The sequence below is a fragment of the Marmota flaviventris genome, chromosome 16 (genome assembly GCF_047511675.1).
Source record: "Marmota flaviventris isolate mMarFla1 chromosome 16, mMarFla1.hap1, whole genome shotgun sequence".
In the NCBI taxonomy this organism is placed as follows: domain Eukaryota; kingdom Metazoa; phylum Chordata; class Mammalia; order Rodentia; family Sciuridae; genus Marmota; species Marmota flaviventris.
In genome coordinates this window covers 34,986,992-35,010,162 of record NC_092513.1, presented here as the reverse complement: position 1 = coordinate 35,010,162, position 23,171 = coordinate 34,986,992, and the positions used below count along the sequence as shown (strand labels likewise).

General features: G+C 51.2%; 1 protein-coding gene across 13 annotated transcripts in view; it reads right to left on the bottom strand.

Annotated features, from left to right (window-relative positions):
• The window catches only part of Celf4 (CUGBP Elav-like family member 4), a 290,930-nt gene that overhangs the window by 210,148 nt on the left and 57,611 nt on the right, over window positions 1–23,171 (bottom strand). For all 13 annotated transcript variants that reach the window (XM_027935558.3, XM_027935559.3, XM_027935562.2 and 10 more), the window contains exon 2: window positions 5,019–5,101. In XM_027935558.3, coding sequence (XP_027791359.2) covers window positions 5,019–5,101 — 83 coding nt within the window. The remainder of the gene's footprint in view (window positions 1–5,018; window positions 5,102–23,171) is intronic.

Here is a 23,171-nt window from a genome sequence, read left to right as displayed (position 1 = left end):
GTCAGGGAAGCCCTGAAGGCTAGGAAAGGTCCCACTAGAGTACCCTATGGGTGTCAAGGTAAAGGAGGGGTGGGCAAGAAAGAGGGGGAAGGAGGAAGTGGGGAGGAGATAGGAGAGACAGCGAGAAGGAAGAAAGGAGGGGGGGGAAGATTCAAAACAAGAGAGAAAATGAGGGAGAGGAAAATGTCCATAAGAGAGAGGAGAAGAGGAAACAGGCAGAAAAGGAAGAAAGAGGAAAAAGAGAAAGAGAAAGAGGAGAAAACGGGATTAAGGCAAAGGAAAGTGAGAAGAAAGGAGAACGACAGAAGAGACACCCTGAGACAGGGGTGGGGGGTGCTAGGAATTCAATTGAGCTTTTTTTTTTTTTTAATTTTGAATTTTAACATCTTTCCTGGTAAACTCAAAGAAGCATGCACTGAATTTCCATGGAAATGACCCACCTTGAGTTGTGGTGACCTGAGTCAGTCGGGAATCGTGATGGCAGGGACACTGCAAGTCTGCTGGGCTGATTTGAGGGGTGGGTGTGGGAGGCAGTGGGGAGGACGGTGTTAGTTTGCTTTGTATTCTAGGGTTGCTAGAGTGAGGACACGAAAGCCAATCTTTAACTAGTGAATTGGAACTTTAATGTTTACCAAGCAGATACAGCTCCCCTCCCCAGCCAGCCTGCCTCTCACCATTTCCAGGCCTCCTGCTAACTGGACCCAGCTCTCCCCTTGCCAGCCCTGGTGCAGAGACCTTTCTGCTGCCAAAGGAGCAAAGTGTTGCCACCACTTGTCATATCTTCTGGTTTTCTCTAGTCAGAGCCTCCCCCCTGAGGCCGGCCCTGTATTCCCAACTTTGGAAACAGATGGGCTTTTCCTGGAAGACAACTCCCTGATAAGTCCCCAAAGCTAGAGGAGCTGAACTAAGCATCAGGGCTGTATTTTTAAGGAGCACAGTTCTTCCACAAGGTCTCCTGTACACACTGGGCCCCAGGTAGCTCTCAGAGCAAGCAGGCTTCTGCTGCCCAGCACATCTCTGGCTCAGGTGGGCAGGCCAGTGCAGGGCTCCTTGCCTGAGCGCATGCCTATCCCTGAGCGGTTTCTCAGGTCTCTCATCTGACATACTCGTTTTACTCCCAGCTTTCTATTCCCACCTGCCCATGTCCTGAGGGAAAACTCAGCAATTCCTGTACTCTGTAGTCACCTCAGTCCCTGCTAAACTCCTCAGATCACTAGTGATGCTAACTGAGATGGGTATCCTGGGTGATGCTAGCAGACCAGTGCTATTAATCAATTGCGCAAACCTTGGGCAAACCTCGGTCTCCTCATCTGTTGGGAAGACTCATATCTTCCTCAAAGGTGATTGAGAAGATAAAATGTGGCAATGGAGGTAACGTGCTTGGCTTCATACCAGTCACATAATAAGTGCTGAACAGTATTAATTGTGATCATTGAGCAATTGTCCACATTATCTATTTTTAAACACCCGCTACCTTATACGGTTAGTTATATTTGTTTGTGTGTGGCTTCTGTCCTGACTTGATGATGTGTGGTAAATGCAAAAGGGAAGGGGGGTGTGCTTTGATCTCTGCTTCCTATGGGCCACAGCACAATGCCTGATACACACTCAGCAAAGACTTGCTGATGGACTTAGCTCCACAATTGCTCCATGTTGACCCTACCCCTTCAATAGTGGTACAAACACTGAAAACAGAAGGGAATGTGTTACAGGGGGCCAGAAGACTAGGAGACTAGGAGATATTGAAAGTGTGTATGGGGGTGGGGTTAGAAAAAGTGGAATCCACCTGCCTAGATTCTGGCAGAAGGCCATGCCCAAAAGGACCCTAATGAAGCTTCACGCTTTAGTGATCTCATCCTACTAAAATCAAGCAAAACTAAAAATTAATAATCCATTTGTGACGCTGGTCCAGGATGACTCCATCAGCCATTGAAACAGCTTTGATTAGGCTGAGTCCCAAGGAAACTGACCTCTGATTTATAAGACCAGCCACTATGGTCTTGCTCCTGAGCTTCCACTATCCCATGAGAAATGAATGTCAGTGCCCCTCTTTAGTCCCCAGATGATGGCCCATGTTAGGGGCATCTTCAGGTCTATGTCCATTGCTTCACAGTTGTTGTTGGTAGTGATGGTGTGTGTACTTGTGTGCATGACAACAATGAGATTCTTTTTCTTGCTGGAAATAGGACTCTAGCTCCATAACTTGCTGGGAAACAGAAAATACTACCTGTACAATCTTTCCCTGCTCTTTCTCTCTTCTGTGAGAAAGTAGAGGGCTGATTTTAATGGATTGATTTTAATGGATTTTGAAGTCTGGAAAAGTGCCTGAATTGCTGAGCTTACCAGTTTTCCAGGTTCTTTTTTCAATTTCATTCTCCTTAGTCAGGTGTGGAGTGTGTCCACTAGGGCACCTAGTGTGGTCACCCCAGACAAGAAGAGGTCTTCCTCTTTCCCCTCAACCAAATAGGCAGCCCTGGGCACAGCCTCAGTAAGCAGGAACAGGTATTATTCGGTTGGGCAGTAACATTTTGCTTGGTTCTATCTCTGCATTTGCTAGTGCTACACTTTCTCTGATCTCCAAGGAGAGAACCAACTAACAATAATAATGCCAGTTGCGTTTTCTGGAATCAAAATGACTCCACTTTAAAGCATAATTTTACTTCTTCATTTTTTTCCCCATTTGTCGGCATGTGAGTTTGTGAGGGGACAATGTGCCCTCAGAACTTGGAGCTGCAATTCTATCTTTTCTCCCTGTACCTCCCCTCCATCCCCCCGCTGGCTGGTGCCTGCCCTGAGAATTGTGTGATGAGGCTTTTGAGGCTGTGAGTCTCCCCGAGAAGCCTTTGAAGAAAGGACGGTGTTCCAGGCAGCGGGTGGGGACTCTAGGCTATGCTTCAGCCCTGCCACCGGCTTCTATCTCCACCCCTCCCCTTTCTCAACATACATTCATATTTCTTTTTGCCTTTCCTCTCAAACTTGCCCAACTTGTCTTTGTGATTTCAGAAAAAAATGCCACTGGATCTCCCAGTATGAAGGATTAGCACAGATTATGGGGAACAGTGTTAATTATTGGTGGAAGGGGGGCTGGCGCGTCACTCCAATGTGCTCCTGATTTCCCCTGGGCCTTTCTGCCTAGTAATAAGCCTTCTTTAATCTGGCAGGCCCCTTGGTGAAATCAGCACCACGGACAGTGATATTGATTGCTTCTGAGAAACCATCACAGCTGCTCAACCAAATTACCTTTGATATGTGACCTTTAATGTAATTACTGCAACATCAAAGTATTTCTATAAATTATTAAAGAACTAATACACTCCATCATTTAGCTATTCTATTATATGTAAAATAAACAACCACAAGTTAATGTTAGATCCTGAACAATCCACACTCCGGGCTGAAATTCTACCAGTTCCTGGCTTCTCCCCTTTCAAAATCCTAAACCTCCCCCTCCCACCTTCTCTCTTTCTGTTTCCTCATCTGATTCCAGCTTTTAGCCGTCATGGAACTCCCCAGCAGTCTCCCTCAAGCTGATGAAGGGCCTCCTATAACAATATGGTATTTTCTATTCCATTTGGGTGGCTCTAAAATATCTATCACAATCTCCCCCAAACAAAGTACCATAAACACTTTATTAATCAGCACAAACCTTTCTCAGAAGCCTTTGATTATCTTACAATATGGCTTTATGCTTCGCACATAACGTGGGGCGATGTGGAGCATATTTCTGCCATCTTACAGAGGGCACCCAGAAAGTAATTACTATAATATATGTGCATGTAGCCGCGCCACTAAAAAACCAACTGGGAATGGCCACCCTGCCAGAGCTGGGCTCCACACAAAATCTGTGCGGCACTCCATTTCCATACATTTGCATCCGCGGGTATGTTATTAAGATGACTCAGCCCCGTGCTTTGCAATCACAAATACCAAAATCCAATACAAAGGCTGTCTTAATGGAAGGAAGGGACCATGTAATTCAGCACTCCCCACCCTGAAAGGGTAAAGAAAGATCTTGGATGCAAAGGAAGGCTGTCTCCGCCCCGGGTTGCATTTTCTCTCTCGGTCTACCTGGTTAACCTTTCCCGCTGTGGGGCAGAAATGGAAACGTGTGTTTACATACGGGTTGCTTGGTAAGAATGTAAACATGCATGTGTGAGCATGGCAGTGCATACACAGAGAACACACGTGCTTCCCTGCGGCGTCCATTGTATAAGCCTAAACATCGTGTATTTATAAATTCTTTAAATTATGCCCACAAACACACATCTTTCCATTTATCTTTAGATACTCAGCAGCCGTATATCTCCCCCCCACCCCCCATCGCTGGGAGCCCACAGGAGAGACCGCGCAGACCCTTGACCCGAGGAACACTTCTTATTTTATGGTGATGAACTAGCCTCGATAATAGCCATGGCTGATATCACACCCAGTTAGGGGGGCCATAAATAATTCTCCTCTCCCCCGCACAGAAGCTATAAACCAGGGCTGAGGCGCGATAGTTTATCAAAGACGAGGGCTGGCTCCTTAAATAAACCGCGGTGATCTCACTCGCGGCGGCGCCGAGCTTTGGCCGCGAGGCGCCCCCTCCCATCGCGGCCCAGAACAGCGGTGGCGGAGGACGCGCTCGGCCTGCAGGGTCGCACCTCGGCCCCACTGGCCAGGTGGAGGCGGCTCGGGGCTCCGGGGTCTGGGGCGCGCGGCTCCCGCGTCCCCCGCCACCCGCGCGGGCAGCGGGCGCCGGAGCCGCTCCCGGGTGCCCAGGCCATTGCCAAGTGCACCCCCCTCCCAGTTTCCGTCGGGCAGGGAGAATCCAGAACCCCGGCGGCCGCGCGAGTCCGAGCCTGGCGTCCACACGCCCTCGCACCCTCCCCGCGGAGCGGCGCGCGACTTCCCGGGAGCAGCCAGGCGGCGGGCTCTGGGGCCCGCGGTCTCCCTGCCCGCCGCGTCGCAGCCCGGCCTCTTGAAGTCGCCCCCTGTCGGCGCGTGTTGTCGCTCGCGCCGCGGCGGGCGCCACTTACCCCGGGCAGAGTCTTCTGCTCGTGCAGCGCGCTCTGGGCCTTCAGCGCTGACTCACGCTCGCAGTAGGTGAGGAAAGCGCAGCCTGGGGAGGGAAGCAAGCGCCGAGAAGGGTCAGTGGGGCGCCCCCGGCCCGCCGACGCGCCCCGCCGCCCGCCCCCAGTCTCCCGCCTCTCCCCGCTCCAGGTCGCTCTCCCCACCTCTTTCTCCCCCGTGTGCACCCTCTTCGGAGCTTCCCTGCCTCTCCGTGTGCCAGTCTGTCTGCCTCTTGTTCCTCCCGTTGCTTTTCTATTTTGTTCCCGCCGCGGAGTCTCCCCTCACCACACCCCCTCTCCCCCACGGGTCTCTCTTGGTCCCTGTGCCCTGGTGCCTCAGGCGTCTCTGCCCTCTCCCTGCTCCGTTCTGGGTGCTCTTTCTGTTTCAGCTCCAGCCCCTACCTCCCTAAAGGGACAGCTTTCACCCCCTGCTCCTCTAGCCACACTTGACCATAGATTCTTGCTCTGGCCCCTCAGGAGTGCAGGTGACTGCTCTGTCAGAGATGATGAGGGACTCTCCAGGCCTCCAAATAAAGGCCCCTTCTGTAAGGAAGACCCTGGGCCAGGCTGTGCTAATAAAAAGAATGGGGCTGCCGTGAATATCCTGTGTCACTTGCCCCAGTTCCTGCTGTCACATTGTAGTGAGGGTCTTCACATCCATCCCGGACAGAGGGCCTCTTTGAGACCCAGTCCACTGGGTCACAATGTTTGCCTTTAATTTACTGGTAACCCTGGTGCTCTGCCTCATGTGCTCACTCTGGCCTCAGTCTCCCCATCTGTGGACTGAGACTGTTGAGATGATTACCTCCAAAGTCCAGACTGGTTTTCCCATTAAGTGACTCAATGCCACCCCATTTCTCCTTACCAGGGAATCTGGATGGGACAGAGCAATCTGCTAACTCTAGGGGTGATGTTTTAATGCTGGCCCTTCAGGCACCATGACAAGGCAAAGAGAATGTTTGGTGATGGCACAGTCCTTCTGGGAGTTTCCTTCTGGGTCCCCTCCAAGTGCCAAAGAACTCTTTCTCTGCCTGTAGTTGTGGCTGGGTGTGACTTGGGAGGCCTGCAAGGCTGGAAGTCATGGTGAAGATGGAAAAGCCCACTTTGGTTCAAACAGGCTTGAGTCCTCTGGGAATCAGTCATTTCAGACTTTGCAGAGCCACACTTACCCCCAGAGAAGGGGGCTAAGTACAAGATGGCCACCCCACCTTGTTCCATCTCTTATTGTCTTTTCTAGCCTCCCTGCCTCCCATTCCTGAGCTCAAAGTCTGCTTAGTCTGTTTGCCTTCTCCTCCCATTTTTGCGTTTCCCAGCCTATCTGGTCAAGTTCTGCCTACTCCAGGCAGCCCTCCTTGACTGCTGTAGTCCATTTGCAAGCAACCTCCTTTTCTGACCGCCCACACTCAGCCATTTGGTTCTTCTCATGGCCATTTATTTCCTGAGTGTCCTCTCTGTGCCAGGCCCAGTGGCGCAGGTTCTTCTCTCCTGAGGCCTGCAGGCTGGTGGTGGCAGTCTGGTGCCTACACAAGTCCTGGTCACTGGGCTTGCTCTGGCCTCTTGGTGCCAGACTCCCAGTATCCTCTGCAGCACCTGACTCATCCACCATCCGACTGGCTCCCAACAGATCTCTCTTCTTCCTTTTCAAATGTAGAAATTGGTCCTGCCTCCCTTCCCCTCCTACCTTCAGAAGGGGCAGGAATGGAATATGTGTGAAAGGGATATAGTGATGGAAGAAGGAGAGAAGGAGAGAACCGGAGAGACAGATTCAGTTCCTAGTGCCTGCTGTCCCTCCTGCCCTGGCTGGGAGGAAAGAGCCAAGGAGCCTGTCTCCCAGTCCACCCCTCCCCTCGTCCAGCCTCCTCCTCACCCCCTCCCTCCTCCCCCCTGGTCACTGGCAGACGGTTATTGATGGAGACACGGGGACTGAAATGAATAGCGGTCAGAGGCCCCCGTGACGTAGTCCCTCGTGCTGCTGCCTGCCTCTCCCGGGGGCGTCTTTTCTCCTGTCCCCTCGTCCCCTTGTTGGCCTTGTCTCCTGCCTGCAACTGAGAGACAGCCACTGCTTCAGCTGCACACAGGCAAGCCAGCTTGGGACAAGGTCAGGGGCAGGTTTGCAGAGGGAAGAGGGAGGAGGAGGAGGAGGAGGAGGAGGAGGAGGAGGAGGAGGAGGAGGAGGAGGAGGAGGAGGAGGAGAAAGAGGGGAGGGAGGAGGAGAAGGAAGAAAGAACCATATTGTTTCTGTGGTTCAGGATAGCAAGCAAAGGATTCCAGAGAAAAAAAGAATCTGTTGCTTTTGTCTAGCTTCCAGGAATTTCTGCCATAGTTTTTGAGAGAGCTCACAACTCCATTGTGTACTAGGATTTTGCAGGGAACCCCAAACCCTGTGTGACCCCTTCCTGTCATCTCCACCCCTGAATTTATGTCTCCCAGATCTTCCTTCCTTTTTTTTTTCAGCCCTGCCAGGCACACTTTACCTTAGGCTCTTTATCCAGAATGACCCTCCATCCCGTCCCTGCTGCCTGCATACTTTTGCGCTTTAATTTTCCTCAGGTGACAACTTGAAGTCACCTCTCTTGACCTCATCATTTAACATAACCCCCACATCCAGTACACACATATCCTATGACCCCTTGCCCTGTTTCCTTTTTTATTGGGCATCCACCACTCCCTGACATGTTAATATATATTTGCTCATTGATCTCCTCACGCATGGATGAGGTGAGGAACTGGATCCCATTCTGTTCCTGCTTGGTTCTCAGTGCTCAGAAGAGCAGCAGTGCTCCACACATATTGGATGAGAGCATTGAATGCCTGAAGACCTCAGCTGATTGGACAAAGGGCAATAGGTGGGTTGGGGGATGCAGATGGTACCCAGGGGCTACTGAGAACAGATCAGATTCTGTGGACACTGAGGCCTGCTGGAATTCCTTAGTGTCAGCAGGGCCTGAGGGGTCCTGGGAGGTTGATAGGGAGGTTGCTGCAGTGGTTTTTGTCCCGTGGACTTCCTCAGGCACCTCCAGTTCAGAGTATATTCTTAGTCTGTCTCCCTGAATCCTCAGTTGCCCACGAATAGGCTGATGCATGACCCTGTCCAGGGGAGCCCTATACAGCCATGTGCCATTTGCTGATTTCTCTCTCTGAACCCCAGGTTCTTCATCTATAAAATGGAGGTAGCAATTCATGGGGAGACCTACTAGCCAGTGAGTATTAACCACCTCTGCAGAACATGCTGTAAATCCCAGTTCCTCTTTGTGAAGCAGACTGACGGGTGCCAAGCTCCTTCCTTTTTCCCTTCTGTCCCTCTGTGAGGAGGGACCAACCAGTCTTACACAGAGGCAGATTGGGCAAACCCCAAACCCCAGGTCTTTCTCCAGCCCTCTCTTCAGCAGTAAGATGTGAGTCTGACATTCCACCAGGAGAGATTAGTTGTCTTACTTAAGGCTCTTTTAGAAAGATAAATACGGATAAGCAGTTATTAATGCCAACTCCAATGTGTGAAGGAAGAGGCCAGTCTGCTCCCTGGTTGAGAGCAGAGCTCTGGGGGAGTGGCCACTTTGGTGGGGAGGAGGCAATATGAGGGGAGCATGACATCACAGAGTGCCCTAGATGATGGTGAGCCTGGGGCAGAGACTGAGGTGGGGCTCAATGTGGTGATGGTAGGAAAGGTAACTAGGCCTCAACCACTGGACATCCCTAGCCTCTCAGGCATAGGGGGAATGGGGCCGAGGCCCCCAGAGCAACTAGATTTGGTCTCCTGTGACTCTCTATTCTTCCTTAGGGTTGAGGAGGGGTCTCTGAGCTGTGGGGCTGGTGCAGGTAGAAGGTGTGAAGATGGGAAGAAGGTTCAGTCCATCTCAGCCTGGAAGCCATGGAATTCACCAAAGTCACTGTCCTAGGATGCACTGAGGTGTCCCCAGAGATAGCCTTGTTGCAGCCATTTTGGACCTCATAGTGGAGGTGAGAGACATTATAGAATGCTCTCAGGGAGTTGCTGGGTGGTGGCAAAGACAGTATGAGAGGGGGTTCCCACAGGGCTTAAACTTGGAGACTGGAGAAGGGAGCATCCTTCCTTAGAAGGGGCTTATGGCACAGAAGCATCTCCCTATCTTACAGCCCTGTCAGTCCCTCCCAAGCTTGATCCTAAAGTATACAGTCCTTGTCCTCACAGAGGGTCCACTATGGCTGTTTGGAATGGCAGAAAATTGAAAACCACCTAAAGTCCCTCAGGGAAGGAATGTTTTATTTTAAAACCGTGAATACTCTACAGCAGTTAAAAAGATGAAACGATCCTGAATGTACGAACATGGAAAGCTACATCATCAGATGGGAAAAAACGAGCTGCAAAATAATCCATGCTACATACACATGGAGGCCTGCTGTGCTCCTTCCATATGTACTTGCATCTGTATTTACACGCAACGGATAAGGTGTGGAAGTCGTCCAGAGTTGAAAGCAGGGAGCATGGGGTGGGGAAAGGGGACGTCTTCCCTGACTTTCACTTTTCTTATTTGGTTTGACACATTTAGACCCAGAATGTATTCATATATCACTTGCATAATTAACTTTGAAGAAAAAGAGAACTGTGCTAAAAGAAGAGAATTGATTAAAAAGAAGGTGGTATAAGTGGGTGAACCTGACAGAATGTGGGACCCGCAGCTGGTTTTGAGGAGACAGACACAGACTGGGCATTGAGTGCCTGGGAAATACTTCCTGAGGGGAATGGAACTGTCCTTGGTGGGTCTGCTGGGCTCTACCCCAAAACTTCCTCTGAGCTGAACTGGGTGAGGATCTCTGGGGTTCGATGCAGATTCTTTGCACCCAACAAGCTATAAATGTAAATTGTTTCAGGCCATGGCCATGAGTTCCAGGAGATGCTATTTGGGGATGGAATCCATGATGGAAGGGACACCCTTCCCAACACCATCCCCAAACTTGGGGGAGTTCCTGCTTCTCTGTACCAGTGTCTCCAATCGTTCTTCCCGGCACCACCTCATCACCTGAGTGTCCTACTCCTCACAAGTCAGCGTGCTCTATCTCAGCCTCTTCTAAATCATGGGATAGAGCAGAATAGAACTGCAGCCTGTCCGAGCAGAAGTGGACTTTGGCAATTACTTGGGGTCAGGGAGGGGGCAGAGAGATGACAAAATTAGAGAAGTCACACTATAGGGCTGCCACCATCACTGATTGTCTGGGCTCCTCCTCCTCCCTGTACACCAGGTGGACTCCCAGGCTCCCCAACTCCCCATGGACCTGCCTCTCCCCTGACACAATTCTACTGTGTGTGCAGAACACAGGCCTGCACTTACATTTCCTTATATAGCCACTTAACCTTTTCCTGCTTCCCATTCTTATTTACTTGTCCCTTCTATTTGCCAGTTGCATTGCTTGTGTCTCTGAATAGACTGTCAACTCTGTGAGGGTGGATTTAGCATGCTCCATCTCTCTAGGGCCAAGTGGAGGCTAAGCTCCCTGCTCAGGCATCAGTGGCCTGGGAGACCAAGAGGACCCATGAGGGAGGGGAAGGAGACCCATAATTGGGGCACTGAGGGGAGATTAAGAACCGTGGGACAGAGTAGGGAAGGGAGGAGGAGGTAGATGTGGCCAGGGCAGGTGACGATCCAGCCAGGGAGAGGCAGGTGGAGTGGGTGGCAGAGGGCATTATCAGCTGAAGCATTAGGCAGAGGTGGCAGACACTGCTCTAGCAGCCTGTAGACTATGGTGCAAGGGGCACTGCGGATGCCTGGGACAGTGGGCGGGGCCCTCTCCCACGTGGGGGGAAAGCACAGCGCAGCAGAATTAATTGTACGGAGATGGCAGTAATTTACAAAGCCCCCGTGTGCGGGGATAAAAGGCCCTTGTCATTGTGAAGTGAAGGAAGTACAATTTCCTGCCCAACTCTGAACAGGGCTGAAGCCTGGGGTGTAATCATCCTGGAAGGGAAGGCTCCCGATGCGAAGCGCTCCCTCCTCCCACCCCAGCCTGGCCTTGACTTCCTACTAATTGAATTACAGAATTAGCCAGAGGAAGGTGGCCTTAGAATAGGAAGATCTGGACTTTAATAAAACATCAGATCTTTCAGGCCCTGGAATGGGCTGGCCTGGAGGAAGTGGGAGAAATCTGGGGGGTGGGAGGAGGTAGAAGCAAGAGGTCACCAGCCAGACCTAGGGGTGCAGGAGGTGCGCTGATTGCACATTGGTCACCTGGCCTTGCAAGCATGTTTACCGAGGGTCTCCTTCAAAGCAGGATGTGTACTTTAAAGCATACCTGATTGATGTGATCTTAGGAGATCCAGGAAACCAGGCCCCTCTGCCCCAAATCTCCACTCACTGACCTGCTGGTGGCATCTGAAACCTACCCCAGAGCATTGTTCCTTAGTGTTTTCACCCCAGGCTGTATCTGAGAACCCCCTGTAGGATTTAATACACAGATACAATGATCTGCAGAGAGGAAAAAGCAGCATCTGGGGTGGACAGAGAGAAGGGGAGCAGGTCAGCCAGCTCTCCCGGAGAGAAGGCTCCTGGTGTTCTGAGGCCACGCCCATCCCTCATCCACTCTCTGCCCCCCTTGGTCTGGGTGTGCAAGGGCAGCATCCTCTGAAGCAGCCGGCTGCACCCTGCCTCCAGGGCAGAGGCATCTACAGAGCGGTTCTTCACTTACGTGCTCTTCTTCTCCACTGGTGTCTGCTCCAAGTCTGCACTTCCTTCAGGATCCACCTCTTGGATCCAGCTCCTCAGTGAAACCCTGACCACTGCCTTGGTCACTGTGGACTCACTTTCCCTGGATTCCTTTGTCTCACCCTAGAACATGGCCTAAGCCTGCCCCAAGTGTGAGCCTTGATTCCTATCTCAAGCATGAGCTACTTGAGGAGGGGCCCCTGGGACTCAGCAGGGCAGTGTAGCCAATGGGAGAAAGGAGCCATGGGCTGCACCTCTGTTGCTGTCTCTGGGGATACCCTTCTTCCCCAGGGATAGGCAGCCTGCAACAGAGATTATTAAACTCCACTCTGTTTTTGGCTCAGTGAGAGGGAGAATGTCTGGCTGCAGGGGAGGAGAGGTGTGGAGGAGGTAGGGCAGGAGGTCTGGGGAATTCAGTCCAGGGCTCTGGCCCCTAGTGGTGGGAGCTGTCCATCTTCCTCAGAATAGGCAGCCTGGGGAGGAGGGTGATGGGCTGAAAAGGTGGGGAGGGGACCTCTCCTAGTGCTGAAATCTCACCCCCAGCTGTACAGTTCAGGCTCAGCGCTGCCCTCCAGAGCTTGCTCTCTTTAAATCAGAAAGAACAAGTTCCCTGCAAAAGTGCAAAGGAGTTTCGGCAGAGATAAATTCCATCGCATGCTGTAGGAAGGTGAATGGGCCTCACCAAGACTGTGAGTATGTCTCATCCTTCACGCAGCCATTCTGCTCCTAGTTTCCACAAAACAGACCATTCAGAGCCAGGGTGGTCCAGCTTCCTCTGACCTAGACCCAGAACTCCCAGGGAATAGGACCTGCCTCCTCTTTCTCTTCTTGATGGATACAAGGCAGCAAGTTCAGATCCAGGGACCTTATTGGCTCTGGACAAGGAGCTGAGGAACTTACAAGGTTAAAGGACCAGCCCATGGGTCCTTTGCCAAGTATCTCTCCCTGCCAGTTGCCCTTGTTTACACCATGAATGCTCGAGAATTACATGTCTGGTGTCAGCTGCCCCATCTTTACAGCACTGTGGAAAAGGACAAAAAGTGGACGTGATACATCAGTGGCCTCTTAGCAAAGAGCTCCTCAGTCTCTGGCCAGGGCTGGCGAGCCCATGAGGATCAGAGAGGTGGGGGATGCACCCAGGGTAAGGGTTAGCCTTTCTTGTTCCAAGCTTATGGGAGGAACCAGATCTGCTCAGCCAAATGCATGTGCCTGGTTTTGTCCACAGTCACAGGCTGATCTGCCTCTCTGGGCTGACAGCTTCCATAGGTCTCCAGGAGAGCATGAGGGTGATCCTTTTATGTGTTCCTTTGCAGAGGACTGTCACATCCATGACTTCATCATTCTTACCCCTCAGAGCATGCATGGGAATGCTGTCAGGCTTTGACAGCCCAGAAGTGGTCTGAGAGAGGCTGTGCAACATGGCTTTGGTGGGGGGGACAGAGGCTTGATGCCTCCCAATGGCTAATTTGGGTCTCAGTCCCTGTGACCCACTCTAAGGGGTTGAGCAGTGTCTGAGAACAGTGTGAATATAGGTGGTCCTCAGAGAGACACTGGGGTCACTGGAGGGAAAGTCCTCTCTTCCCTATCCCTCATCCAAAGAATTTTCACTTGTGGTGAGGGGCACAGGGGTGACCTCATCTCTTCCTGCTGGAACCCAGTGGAATCAGTAGAGGTGGTGCCTGGTCTTCCTCTGCCACAGTTGCTGGCACACCATGAGCACCTCACAGAGGGCACCAGCTGAGCATCATGGTTGGATTTCAAATACATTTGGTACTCACATCAGTGCCAGGATAAATTCTTCTCTAGGGCCTGGAAAATGAACTGTGTTCCCTTCTAATTAACCTGTCTGGGGATTTCAAATCTTTTCATTTTAAATTTTCTAAGAACAGGGTGAGAAGTCGGGCTTGGCTGAGTGGGAACAGCCCACCAGTCTTAGAGACATCCTTGGTGTCTCTGAAACCACCACTAAACCTCATGAGATGGGCGATAGGCAGGGTCTCTGACAAAAGGGCCTTAACTGGGCTGGATAGGAAAATCACCTCCCTCATCTCAGAGAGCTTCTAAGCTTCTGCGGTGGCTTCCTACCTACAGTGCCTGGGATTCCTCTTCCTTTCACCTTCTGCTCTGACCTTTAGAGCTCCACTGGGTGAACCTGGCACACAGTTTGGCCCTTTTCTGACATGCTGAAGTCCTCAGTGAATGGGAAACTCATGGTACCCCTTCGAGTACCTTCCCAGTGACCTGTATCATTTGCTGGGCAGCCTGTGGGTCTTAGAACTGCAAACAGAACTCAGTAAATACTTCCTGGTTTGTGTAGAATTCTCCTTGTGGGAGATTTCTGTGGTGGTTGGACTGATTAACTGGAGGTGGGGCTTATTTCCAAGGAGCAGCCCCTTCCCCAGGCAGAGGGGAAGCTCAGGGAAATTTATATGTTGGCTGTTCCTGAGGCTGGCACTCCTATCCACAAGCCTGAAACTCCTGGTCATATTCATGTCCTTGTACGGGTGGGACGTGGTGTGTGTGTGTGTGTGTATGTGTGCGTGTGTGTGTGTGTGTGTGTGTGTAGGGGATTGGCCTCTTTGATCCTTTTCTCCTACGTAAAGAGAATAGATTACACCAGCAAGACAATGGACTTATACAGAGTCCCTTTGTGGGATGGACCCTTCCTCTCATTCACACCACTGACTACAGTCCTCCAGAAGTGTGTGTCCATGTCATTCCTGAGCCTTTGCTGTTAACCCTCCCTCCCCATGCTTTGCCTACTCCTGGGTCCTCTACCAGATCCTCCTACCCTGTGAGCTCAGAAGCACGTAGCTTCTGAATGTAACCCTCCCTAACTTCCTAGCTTTTACCGGTTCTCCTTTGAATGAGTCCTTCCAGGTTCATGGCTGAGACACTCAAATCAGTGCGTGATCATGTAGCTTTGCTGTTCTAATCTGCGGGAATTGTGTTTCCTCAACCAGATCACAACTCATGCAGCTGCTCCTCTTTTCTCACATCTCCTATAGGGCAGTAGGATTGACCAGATCAGAATTAAGAGGGGGAGGGTATGCCTACACCCCTTTGATTGCAATGGGTCTGGGCACATGGGGCACTCTGGACCTGCCACATGAGGTGAATCAATCTTGCCTCTATTCTATGGCTTCCTCCTAACACACCCTAATTCACTGAAGGAACAAAACAAGACAAAACAAAAATTATTCTCACACATACACACACACACACACACACACACACACACTCACACCAACAAAGAAATTCCAACCTCAGCATCCAAGACGGGCTATTTTGAAAAGACCAATATCCAGGAGTCCTGTATTACAGGATCAATGTTTGGAAAATGTGATTTTCTTTTTAAAAGCAGAAAAACAATCTCACACAGTCCTGCAGGCCATAGTCCAGCTTTTGGTAGAGGGCATCTTTCTCTCATGGTCTTACCATTTAAGCCACTTTTCTGGCTGGACTTTGGGCTTCACCCAATGTTAATTTCTAGTTTAATCTTAGGCACTTAGTAATACGTGACCTGAGGCCTGCAGCACAGAAGTAGGCAGATGTGCCAGCCTCAGCCCTTGGAGTCCCTCTAGCCCTTGGAGTCCTAGTGGAGGAAATGTTCATTTTTTGCAGAGGGGTACGGACGCTAGCATTTGCTTTAGGCTCAGCTGGCCCCATTGTGAGAAGGGCTAGAACTACCCCAAGTCATCCTTCACCCATTGCTGATTCACAGGTAGTGCCCAGGAAGCAGGGGAGGGAGGGAATTGGCAAATGAAGAGAGTGTCCATTGGGGTGGGACAGAGACCAGCATTGAGCCCTATATCTTCGCTTCTCAGAGAATGTGCCCCCCACAAGCTCACAGAATCCACTGAGAGAGAAACGGAATCAACTAATTAGTTGGCATATACAAAAGACCCAACAAACCATGTGACTAATATTGAAGGTATTGTCATTTGTGGATGGAGTAAATAGAAGTTTCATTCATTTCAAAACCCTTTACTGATGGCCCACAATTTGCCAGATGATGAAAGACATAACCCCTGCTTTAAAGGAGACCCTAGGTAGATACTGGCAAGGCCACTCATAAGTGTGTAACAAACACACCTACTAAGCCAAGGTTTGTGAAAGGCCTATTGGTGGCACAAATGACAATGGCAAACATAGATTTCTGATTATATGTTGGACATTGTCCTAAGTGCTTTATGTGTATTGATTTGTTTAACATGACTCCTCTATAAAATAGTGTGATTATCATCTCCAAATAGCAGGTGAGGAAAATGAGGCATCAAAAGATAAAGATGTGCCGGGCCTGGTGGAGCATACCTGTAATCCCAGTGGCTTGGGAGGCTGAGGCAGGAGGATCGCGAGTTTAAAGCCAGCCTCAGCAAAAAGCGAGGTTCTAAGCAACTCATTGAGACCCTATCTGTAAATAAAATACAAAATAGGGCTGGGAAGGTGGCTCTGTGGTCAAGTGCCTCTGAGTTTAATGCCCAGTACTCTCCTCCCCCCCCCCAAGATAAAGATGTGTCCAAGATCTTGTGGACAGTTCCATGGTAGAGCCAGCATGTGAGCTGGAGCAGGCTACCTGCAGAATCCATGTCCTGAACCCTGTGCCCTGAGACCTTGTCCAGGAGGTTACTCAGCTCTGCCTAGGGGAAATGAGTTTTGGGAATGAATTCCCAACCCAGAGCAGCCCTGAGGGAGGGATGTGGGAGGAAAAGGATGTAAATACAAAGTAGGCAAGTTTGGGACCCCTGGAGTGATTTAGAAGGTCTGGAGCCTGGAAGAACACTACCTGTCAAACCTCCTCTAGGTGCCTTCCTCAGCACCTTTCTTTAACTTTCTTGCTTTCTGTTCCTCCTCCCGCCCCTTTCCTCTTCTCTCTTTCCTGTGCTTCCTTCTTCCTGTTTGTTTCCTTCCCATTCCTTTCCACCTTCCCTCCACTCCTCCTTTCCTTTCATTTCTCCTTCCCTTCCCTTCTCTCTTTCTCGTCTCATGACTAGAACCCCATATTCTACCTTGTCCATCTACTTAATTGAATCCACCTCCTGACCTCTCCAGGTTACACCAGTTTTTCCTGTCCCTAGACTGGCTAGGGACTCTGAAAACCCATTCAAGCCTGTGGGCTGATTGTTACTCTTCCCAGGATGTCTGGAGTTGCAGGAAGGGTTGCCACCTTGGAGGGAGCTTCGGATAGTAGCCTCTGCCTTGTTCTAGCGGCCTCTGGGTAGTTTAGATAGCCTGACCTGAACTGGGATGGGGGATAATGACATCTGGAGGGGTGGTGGTTGTCTAGCAGAGCCAGTGGATGCAATTAATGGTCATGATGTGATGCTTAAAATTTCTGACAATGGCCTTTATACTGTCTGGTGTTGTCTGCTTCCCTTTGCAGGACTGGACGTCACTGGATTATAACCCACCCACATACACACCCACCCAGGACAGACACCCTCTCTGTATTTCCTGCCCAGTACAGGCTGGCATGTGTGTGGGGCTCAGAGAGATTGGTGGTTTGCATTCAGATTCTCAGATGCGAGTGTGTTTTGTTTACCTCATGTATCTAATATGCTAATGACTGGAGGCAGTAATGAGCTGGCAGGGACCTGAGTGACAAAGAGCTGGCTTCATGCTTCCCCAAAGAGGCACCACAGGGTCGATTGTTTCTTTTATGAGAAGAATTGTCAGGACCTGGGAATGTGGGCTGGGAGGGAAGGAGAGGGGGGAGCCTGGGGATTCGGAGCAGGTTAGAGGAGGCAGACTTCCCTTTCAGGGGCAGTGCAGGATACTGGCAGCCTCAGGAAGGGACATCTGGAAGAGTGGGGAGCCCCAGAAAGTGGCTGGGGTGGAGCAGGAGGAATTCCCCAGTGGGAAGAAAATGGATGGGGACTGAACACTCATCCATGCTACTTGTGAGTCCTCAAGGGGACTCTGAGTTTCCTGATGGTCAGGAAATCCCCATCTGCTGTGGACCCTTAACTGTCCTGCTCTTGCCACAGGGCCTGGCATACAGTCAGAAGCACAGGGTGAGGAGTGGACAATGGTTTGTGTGAGATTGCTGACAGGAGGCCTCCATCAAGCTCTTGATGGGTAAGCTGCGGCCTCCGATATAATTCAGTAGATCTCTCTGGATCTCAGTTTCCTTTCCTGTGAAAAGAATTTGATACTCCCTGTGAATCTGACTCCAATGTCCTGTAAAGTCCTGGCATAAAGTGGGTCTCCATACAAATTTGTCAATGAATGAATGAGACAGGAGGTTAGGAAGTATACATCTCTCTTTCACAGATCAAGGAAAAATTAAGGCCAAAATTAAGCAAACAACCCAAGACCACATGACTGGTCATGAGAGAACTAGAGGTCAGGTCCACTGCTGACCACCTGGGAAGAGTGAGGAGAGCAAGTCTCTGAGAGGTTGGAAAGCCCAGCACAGCCCTGAGGAGAAGGAGCAAGCCTCTTTAGAGAGTCCCTAAACTGAAGGCAGCAGACTTTAGGACTATCTCCACCATTTTATATCAAAAGGAAGGGGACAGGGGAACATATTCATGTGAGGTAGAGTGGGCCAAGATCAGAGCAGGACCCCTCCCCTGCTTAGATGCATAATTTGCATCAGACTTGGGGAAGGCAAGCACAGGTTTGTGACGTTCACACGATTCTAGAGGTATGTATGGCTGTTTCGGCTGTTCTCACTGACCTCAAGAGGTTCTGGGTAGTGGGAATTAGTGGGGATTGGAAGGGTTTTGTGGGAACTCAAGACCAGGGCCTAACAGTATGACCTCCTGAATAGGCCTGATTCCTATAGCTGATGGGGTCTGCTGTGTATCCTTGGATTTATCCTTTCTCTTGGCCTCCTAGCAAATATTCTTTAGACTCTGTCTTGGCTAAGCTGACTATACCCCATGGCCAGCAAAGCCAGCTGGGGAGGCTGAGGCCAAGAAGGGCTGGGTCTGGCCTCTCCTCCCTGGAATTTCTACTCCCAGGCAGCTGTGAGCCTCCCCTGAGGCTGGGCGCAGAGGCCCCCACCTCGGCATCCTACACCCCTCGGGTGTGGGGCTGAACTTAGAAGTCCCTAGTGGCACCAGGAACGTGGATCAGGCAGAGAGGCCAGGCTAGCTGAGAGCCTAGGGCCCAGGCTGCATGAAAGAACGGGGAGTGGTGAGAATGGGCACACAGGGGCCCTGCAGCATCGAACTGTGAACAGACACACCACTGGAGGAGGTGGCTCTACATTAGAGGCCAGAATAGGGTCCTTCTGTCAAGCCCCCGGACTTCTGGAGACACTGGCTTCCTTGTTTGTAAATCTCTACCTTCCTGGGAGGTCAGTCTGAAAAAATTCCAGCAACGGAAAATGGGAAGCAAGAATCAGAGTTCTGGATTTTAATCCTGTTTCTACATGTTCCTCCTTTTGCCTGAAGGCCAGGCAGGACCAGGTAGAGCCCCTGGCAGGTCCCTGAGGCCTGCTACCTTCATTTCCTTCAATTAGGGACCAGGGGTATTTGATCTTTGTCTAGCCCTGGCCTGGAGAGAGGACAGGAGAGGAAGAAAGGCCATCACCTAGTCTGGGAGCAGGGGATGGAATGGGGACATTGGGATCCATGTGAGGTGGTGCTTGACCCAGTGACCAAGTCTGCGACTGCAGAGTCCCAAGACAGCCAGGGACAAGAGATGGGGGACTCTTTCTGGAGGCAGGGAATGACACCTGAGGTGTTAATGGAGAAAAGGAGGAGGGGAAGGCCCTCCTATTACCTAGAGTGAACAGGAACCCCAAACAGGACACTCGCAAGGGTAGGGTATGCCTTTAGAAGTGCACCGGCACGGGGGCTAGCCCACCCTCCCCCTTTTCCCTCTTTTTCCTTCTTTCCTTTCCTTCCTCACCAAGTTTCTGTTCCAGGGCAAGCCCCGGGAAGAAGGAGAGGACAAGCACAGGGCTAGCTGAGAAGCTGCGGCCCTGGGCGGCATCAGGTTCTCTGCACACTGCACCATGGTCCTGTAGCCAGCGCAGGCTGCCTCTGCCTCCCACCACGGGTCCCCCATGAACCTCCAGCCACCGAGCCACCGGTTTTCGTCTGCAGGTCTATATATAGCGATGGAGATGCACACTCTGGAATTGGATTTGATGGAGCCCTCTGGACTGAAGCTAACTTTTGGGGAGTCGTTTTCTTGGGAGCCTGCCAGTCCAATTCCTCCCTCATGAACACTAATTACCGTACAGACCTTCTCCATGAAATCCGTGCTGAAGCCATTTCCATCCAGGCGGCTCTCCAAGACGAAATTTTTCTACAGGGAACCGACAGCCGCAAATAAACCTACCATCTACTTAGCAACAGAGAGCAAGAGCAGGCGGGAGGCAGGGAGGGAAGGAGGGAGGGAGGGGTGTGGGAGAGTGGGAGGAGGGAGAGGTGGGGAGGGCTTCTCTTCTCCCTCCTGTTCTTTATTTTTCAGAAAGGATGTAATCATCTCTAGCAGGGAAGGTGGTGTGAGGCGGCTCATAAGAGTGCAGTGGCCCAGGCTGACGGCCCAGGCCACCTGCAAGGCTAGTTCCTGCTCTTAGTTGCTTCAGCAGGTCCCCTCTTGGGCTCTGTTGGGCAGCAGAGGCAGCCTCCTGACCAATCTAGGTTTTCTTCCCTGCTTTCCCATCCTAGCCTGCCTCAAGTCCCTGAAGGTCTGGCCCATGATGGTCTCCCTCTGTCTGGCCTGAGGGTGGTCACCATAACCCGTGCCTGGTGAATCCACACCCATCAGTCAGGGTGTAAATTTATCACCCCCCAGCAGCCCTCTCTGAGCCCTCTAGGTAGCACAGGTCCCCTCCATTCTGAACACTAGGGGCTAAGACAGGCCCCTAGCTGGGGATGGCTCTACCTTCATTGTTCCCTTATTGAATCTCTATCAGCTGCCTTGGGCTTGGGGGTGAGCACTAGAGGGAAGGAGCTTCATGATGTCAGATGGGGTTGAATATCACCGTACATCTGTGAATAGGTGACTTCTTCTTTTGGAGAGGATGAGCCTGAAGCTCAGAGAGGCACATGGAATGTTCAAGATCACTTAGAACCTAGGAAGAACAGGGTTGAGGTTTGAAAGCCTGTGTCCATATCCAAAGGCCAGATGCTATACTTTATCTTCCAGCCTCTCCCCCCACACCCCCGGAGATGGTTCCGGGGCAGTGCCTGCCTCTGCCGCCACTGTCTGCCTCAAAGGTCAGCCCGGGGCTCTGCTCTCAGCCTCTGTGCCAGGAGTGCTTGGATCCAGAGAACAGGAGAATTTTATTTCCCCGGGAGGTTTATCAAGGCCCAGGGCAGGCTCAGCGAGCTCTTATGACCACTGGCCATTTGCCAGGCCTTTCCAGCCAGCAAAGCCTGAGTGACCCTGGGAGACTATGGGGTCAGGAACACTGTTCCATCCTTGCCTGTTTGGCAGAAGAGCCTCTCCCTCCCCTGGCAGAGCCCCCTCCACATCCTGTGCCTAGCCGTGTGCCCAGAGACTCCTCACCAGGCCCCAGCTCTCCACTTCCTCTCTCAGAGCCTTTAGCATCCATTTTTTGAGACCCATGTCTCCAGGATGCACTCCAGCAAAATCACTAAAATAGATCTAGTGCCACTTATGCCACTAAGGTTTGGTGAATCCCTTCACTCCTCTGGGACTTAGTTTCTCCATCTATAACATGATAATTCCTGCCCTACCTCTTACTGGGTGGGTGGTGTGGGTGGTAAGAAGCACTTAGAGCTACTTGAATGTCAGGTAGTGCTACTTGCATGTCAAGGGCCCTGTTCCCTTTACCCTGCTTCATGCTCACCCTGGACTCTCCTGTCTCTACCCTGCCCCATCCAAGGCGGGTGAAAAAGATAGAGCTCAGTCCTCTTCACTAGGAATAGTCAACCAGACTTAGAAAGTTTCCAGTAAGGCTGAGAGAATGGCTACCAGAGTGCTTTTCCTGGAGCAGGGAGAGGACAGGAGTCCCAGCGAGAGCTTTCTCTTAGAAGAGACCTGCTGGAAATCATGAAAATGGATCTTATGCCCAGGGATAAGCCACCTCCCTCCTTTGGATGTCCATGGCCTTATTTATAAGGTAGGGGTGGAGCTGGATGGGCTGATCTGTATAGTGCCTTTCATGAGGACAGTGTGTGGTGTGGTTATGAACAGAGCTTGCATATTATGTGACACTATCACCTTTAAACTGTGTGATTTGGGGAAATTTTCTTTGCCATGTTCTCTCTGGTTTTTCTTATCTGTAAATGGGGATCTAAGCACTTCCCTTCTTTGGGGGCTGAGAGCTAAATGGAAGCATGCAAGCCAGGTTCTAGAAAGTGCCTGCTTCAGACACACACCCCTGGCCAGTGTTAGCTCCCTGTGGTATGTGGCTATCACTAGTCACTGGCAGCATGACAGAGCACTTGCCACGTGCCAGGGACATAGATGAGCACTGTGCACACATTTTCTCATTTAGTCCACCATTTCTACTTTCATTTCTTGTGTGTCTGTGAAAAAGAGAGAGCACTCTGAAAGGCAAGGTCAGAGGGCTTCCCTGGATTATGGACATTGCCTGGTAACTATAGAGTTACCAGGTGATGTCCCTAAGTCCCAGTATCTGGCTGGAGTGAGAGGCTTCCTCACTAAGGAACTGGCCTTAGCTGCAGGCATGTTGAGGGCAAGTGAGGTTGGTGACCACCTGGCCTAGGTCAGAGGGCAGAAAGCCCAAGAGGGGTAAGAGAGATGGCTAGAGCTGTATGTGACATTGTTCTCTGTCATACCCTTTAGTCAAATCTCAGTGTTCAAAGGAGCACTTCAGGCCACTGAGGGATGCCCAGGGCTGAGCTTGGAGGAGGCAGAGAAAGTGCATAGGGGGTCTCTTGTCAGAAGTAAGAAGATGACTCTCTCCACAGTCACAGGGTTGGCCTCATCCAGCTGCTGTCAGATTGGTCACTAGCTAAAGTCTATGGCTTCACCTTACTAAGATCTATGGGCCTAGTGGCCCAGACCAGCCAGGCCACCCAGAGTGCCTGGGAGGCAGCCTGGGCTCTGCACACTGTTTCTTTTAGCAACTCGTCATTCTCTAGTTTTGCTTCTCCACTTAGATTCCTGGTCAACCTCTCTTCAGCAGAGCTAAGCTAAAAAGGACAAACTCTCCATGGGTCTGCCTGGAAGGGAGTGTGGCAAGGGGTGCATCTGTCCTGGCTGTACTTAAGGCATAGCAGGCTTTTGGGGGCCAGTACCTCAGTGGGCCTGAGACCAGGAGGGGATGACTATAAAGGCCAAGCCCTTCCTGCCTAAGGAATTGCTCTCCTCCAAGGGGAATCTTTTCTAGGAAATGTTCTTGGGAGCAAAGAAGACCCTAGTGGTTAGCAGGGGAGCAGGGAAGTTAGAGATACAGGCTGTTGGTGTCCGGTGCCCTGGGTTCCTGACTGGGCATTACTACTTCCTGGCTATGTGATGTCAGGAAAGTTCCTTAATTTCTTTAAGCCCCACT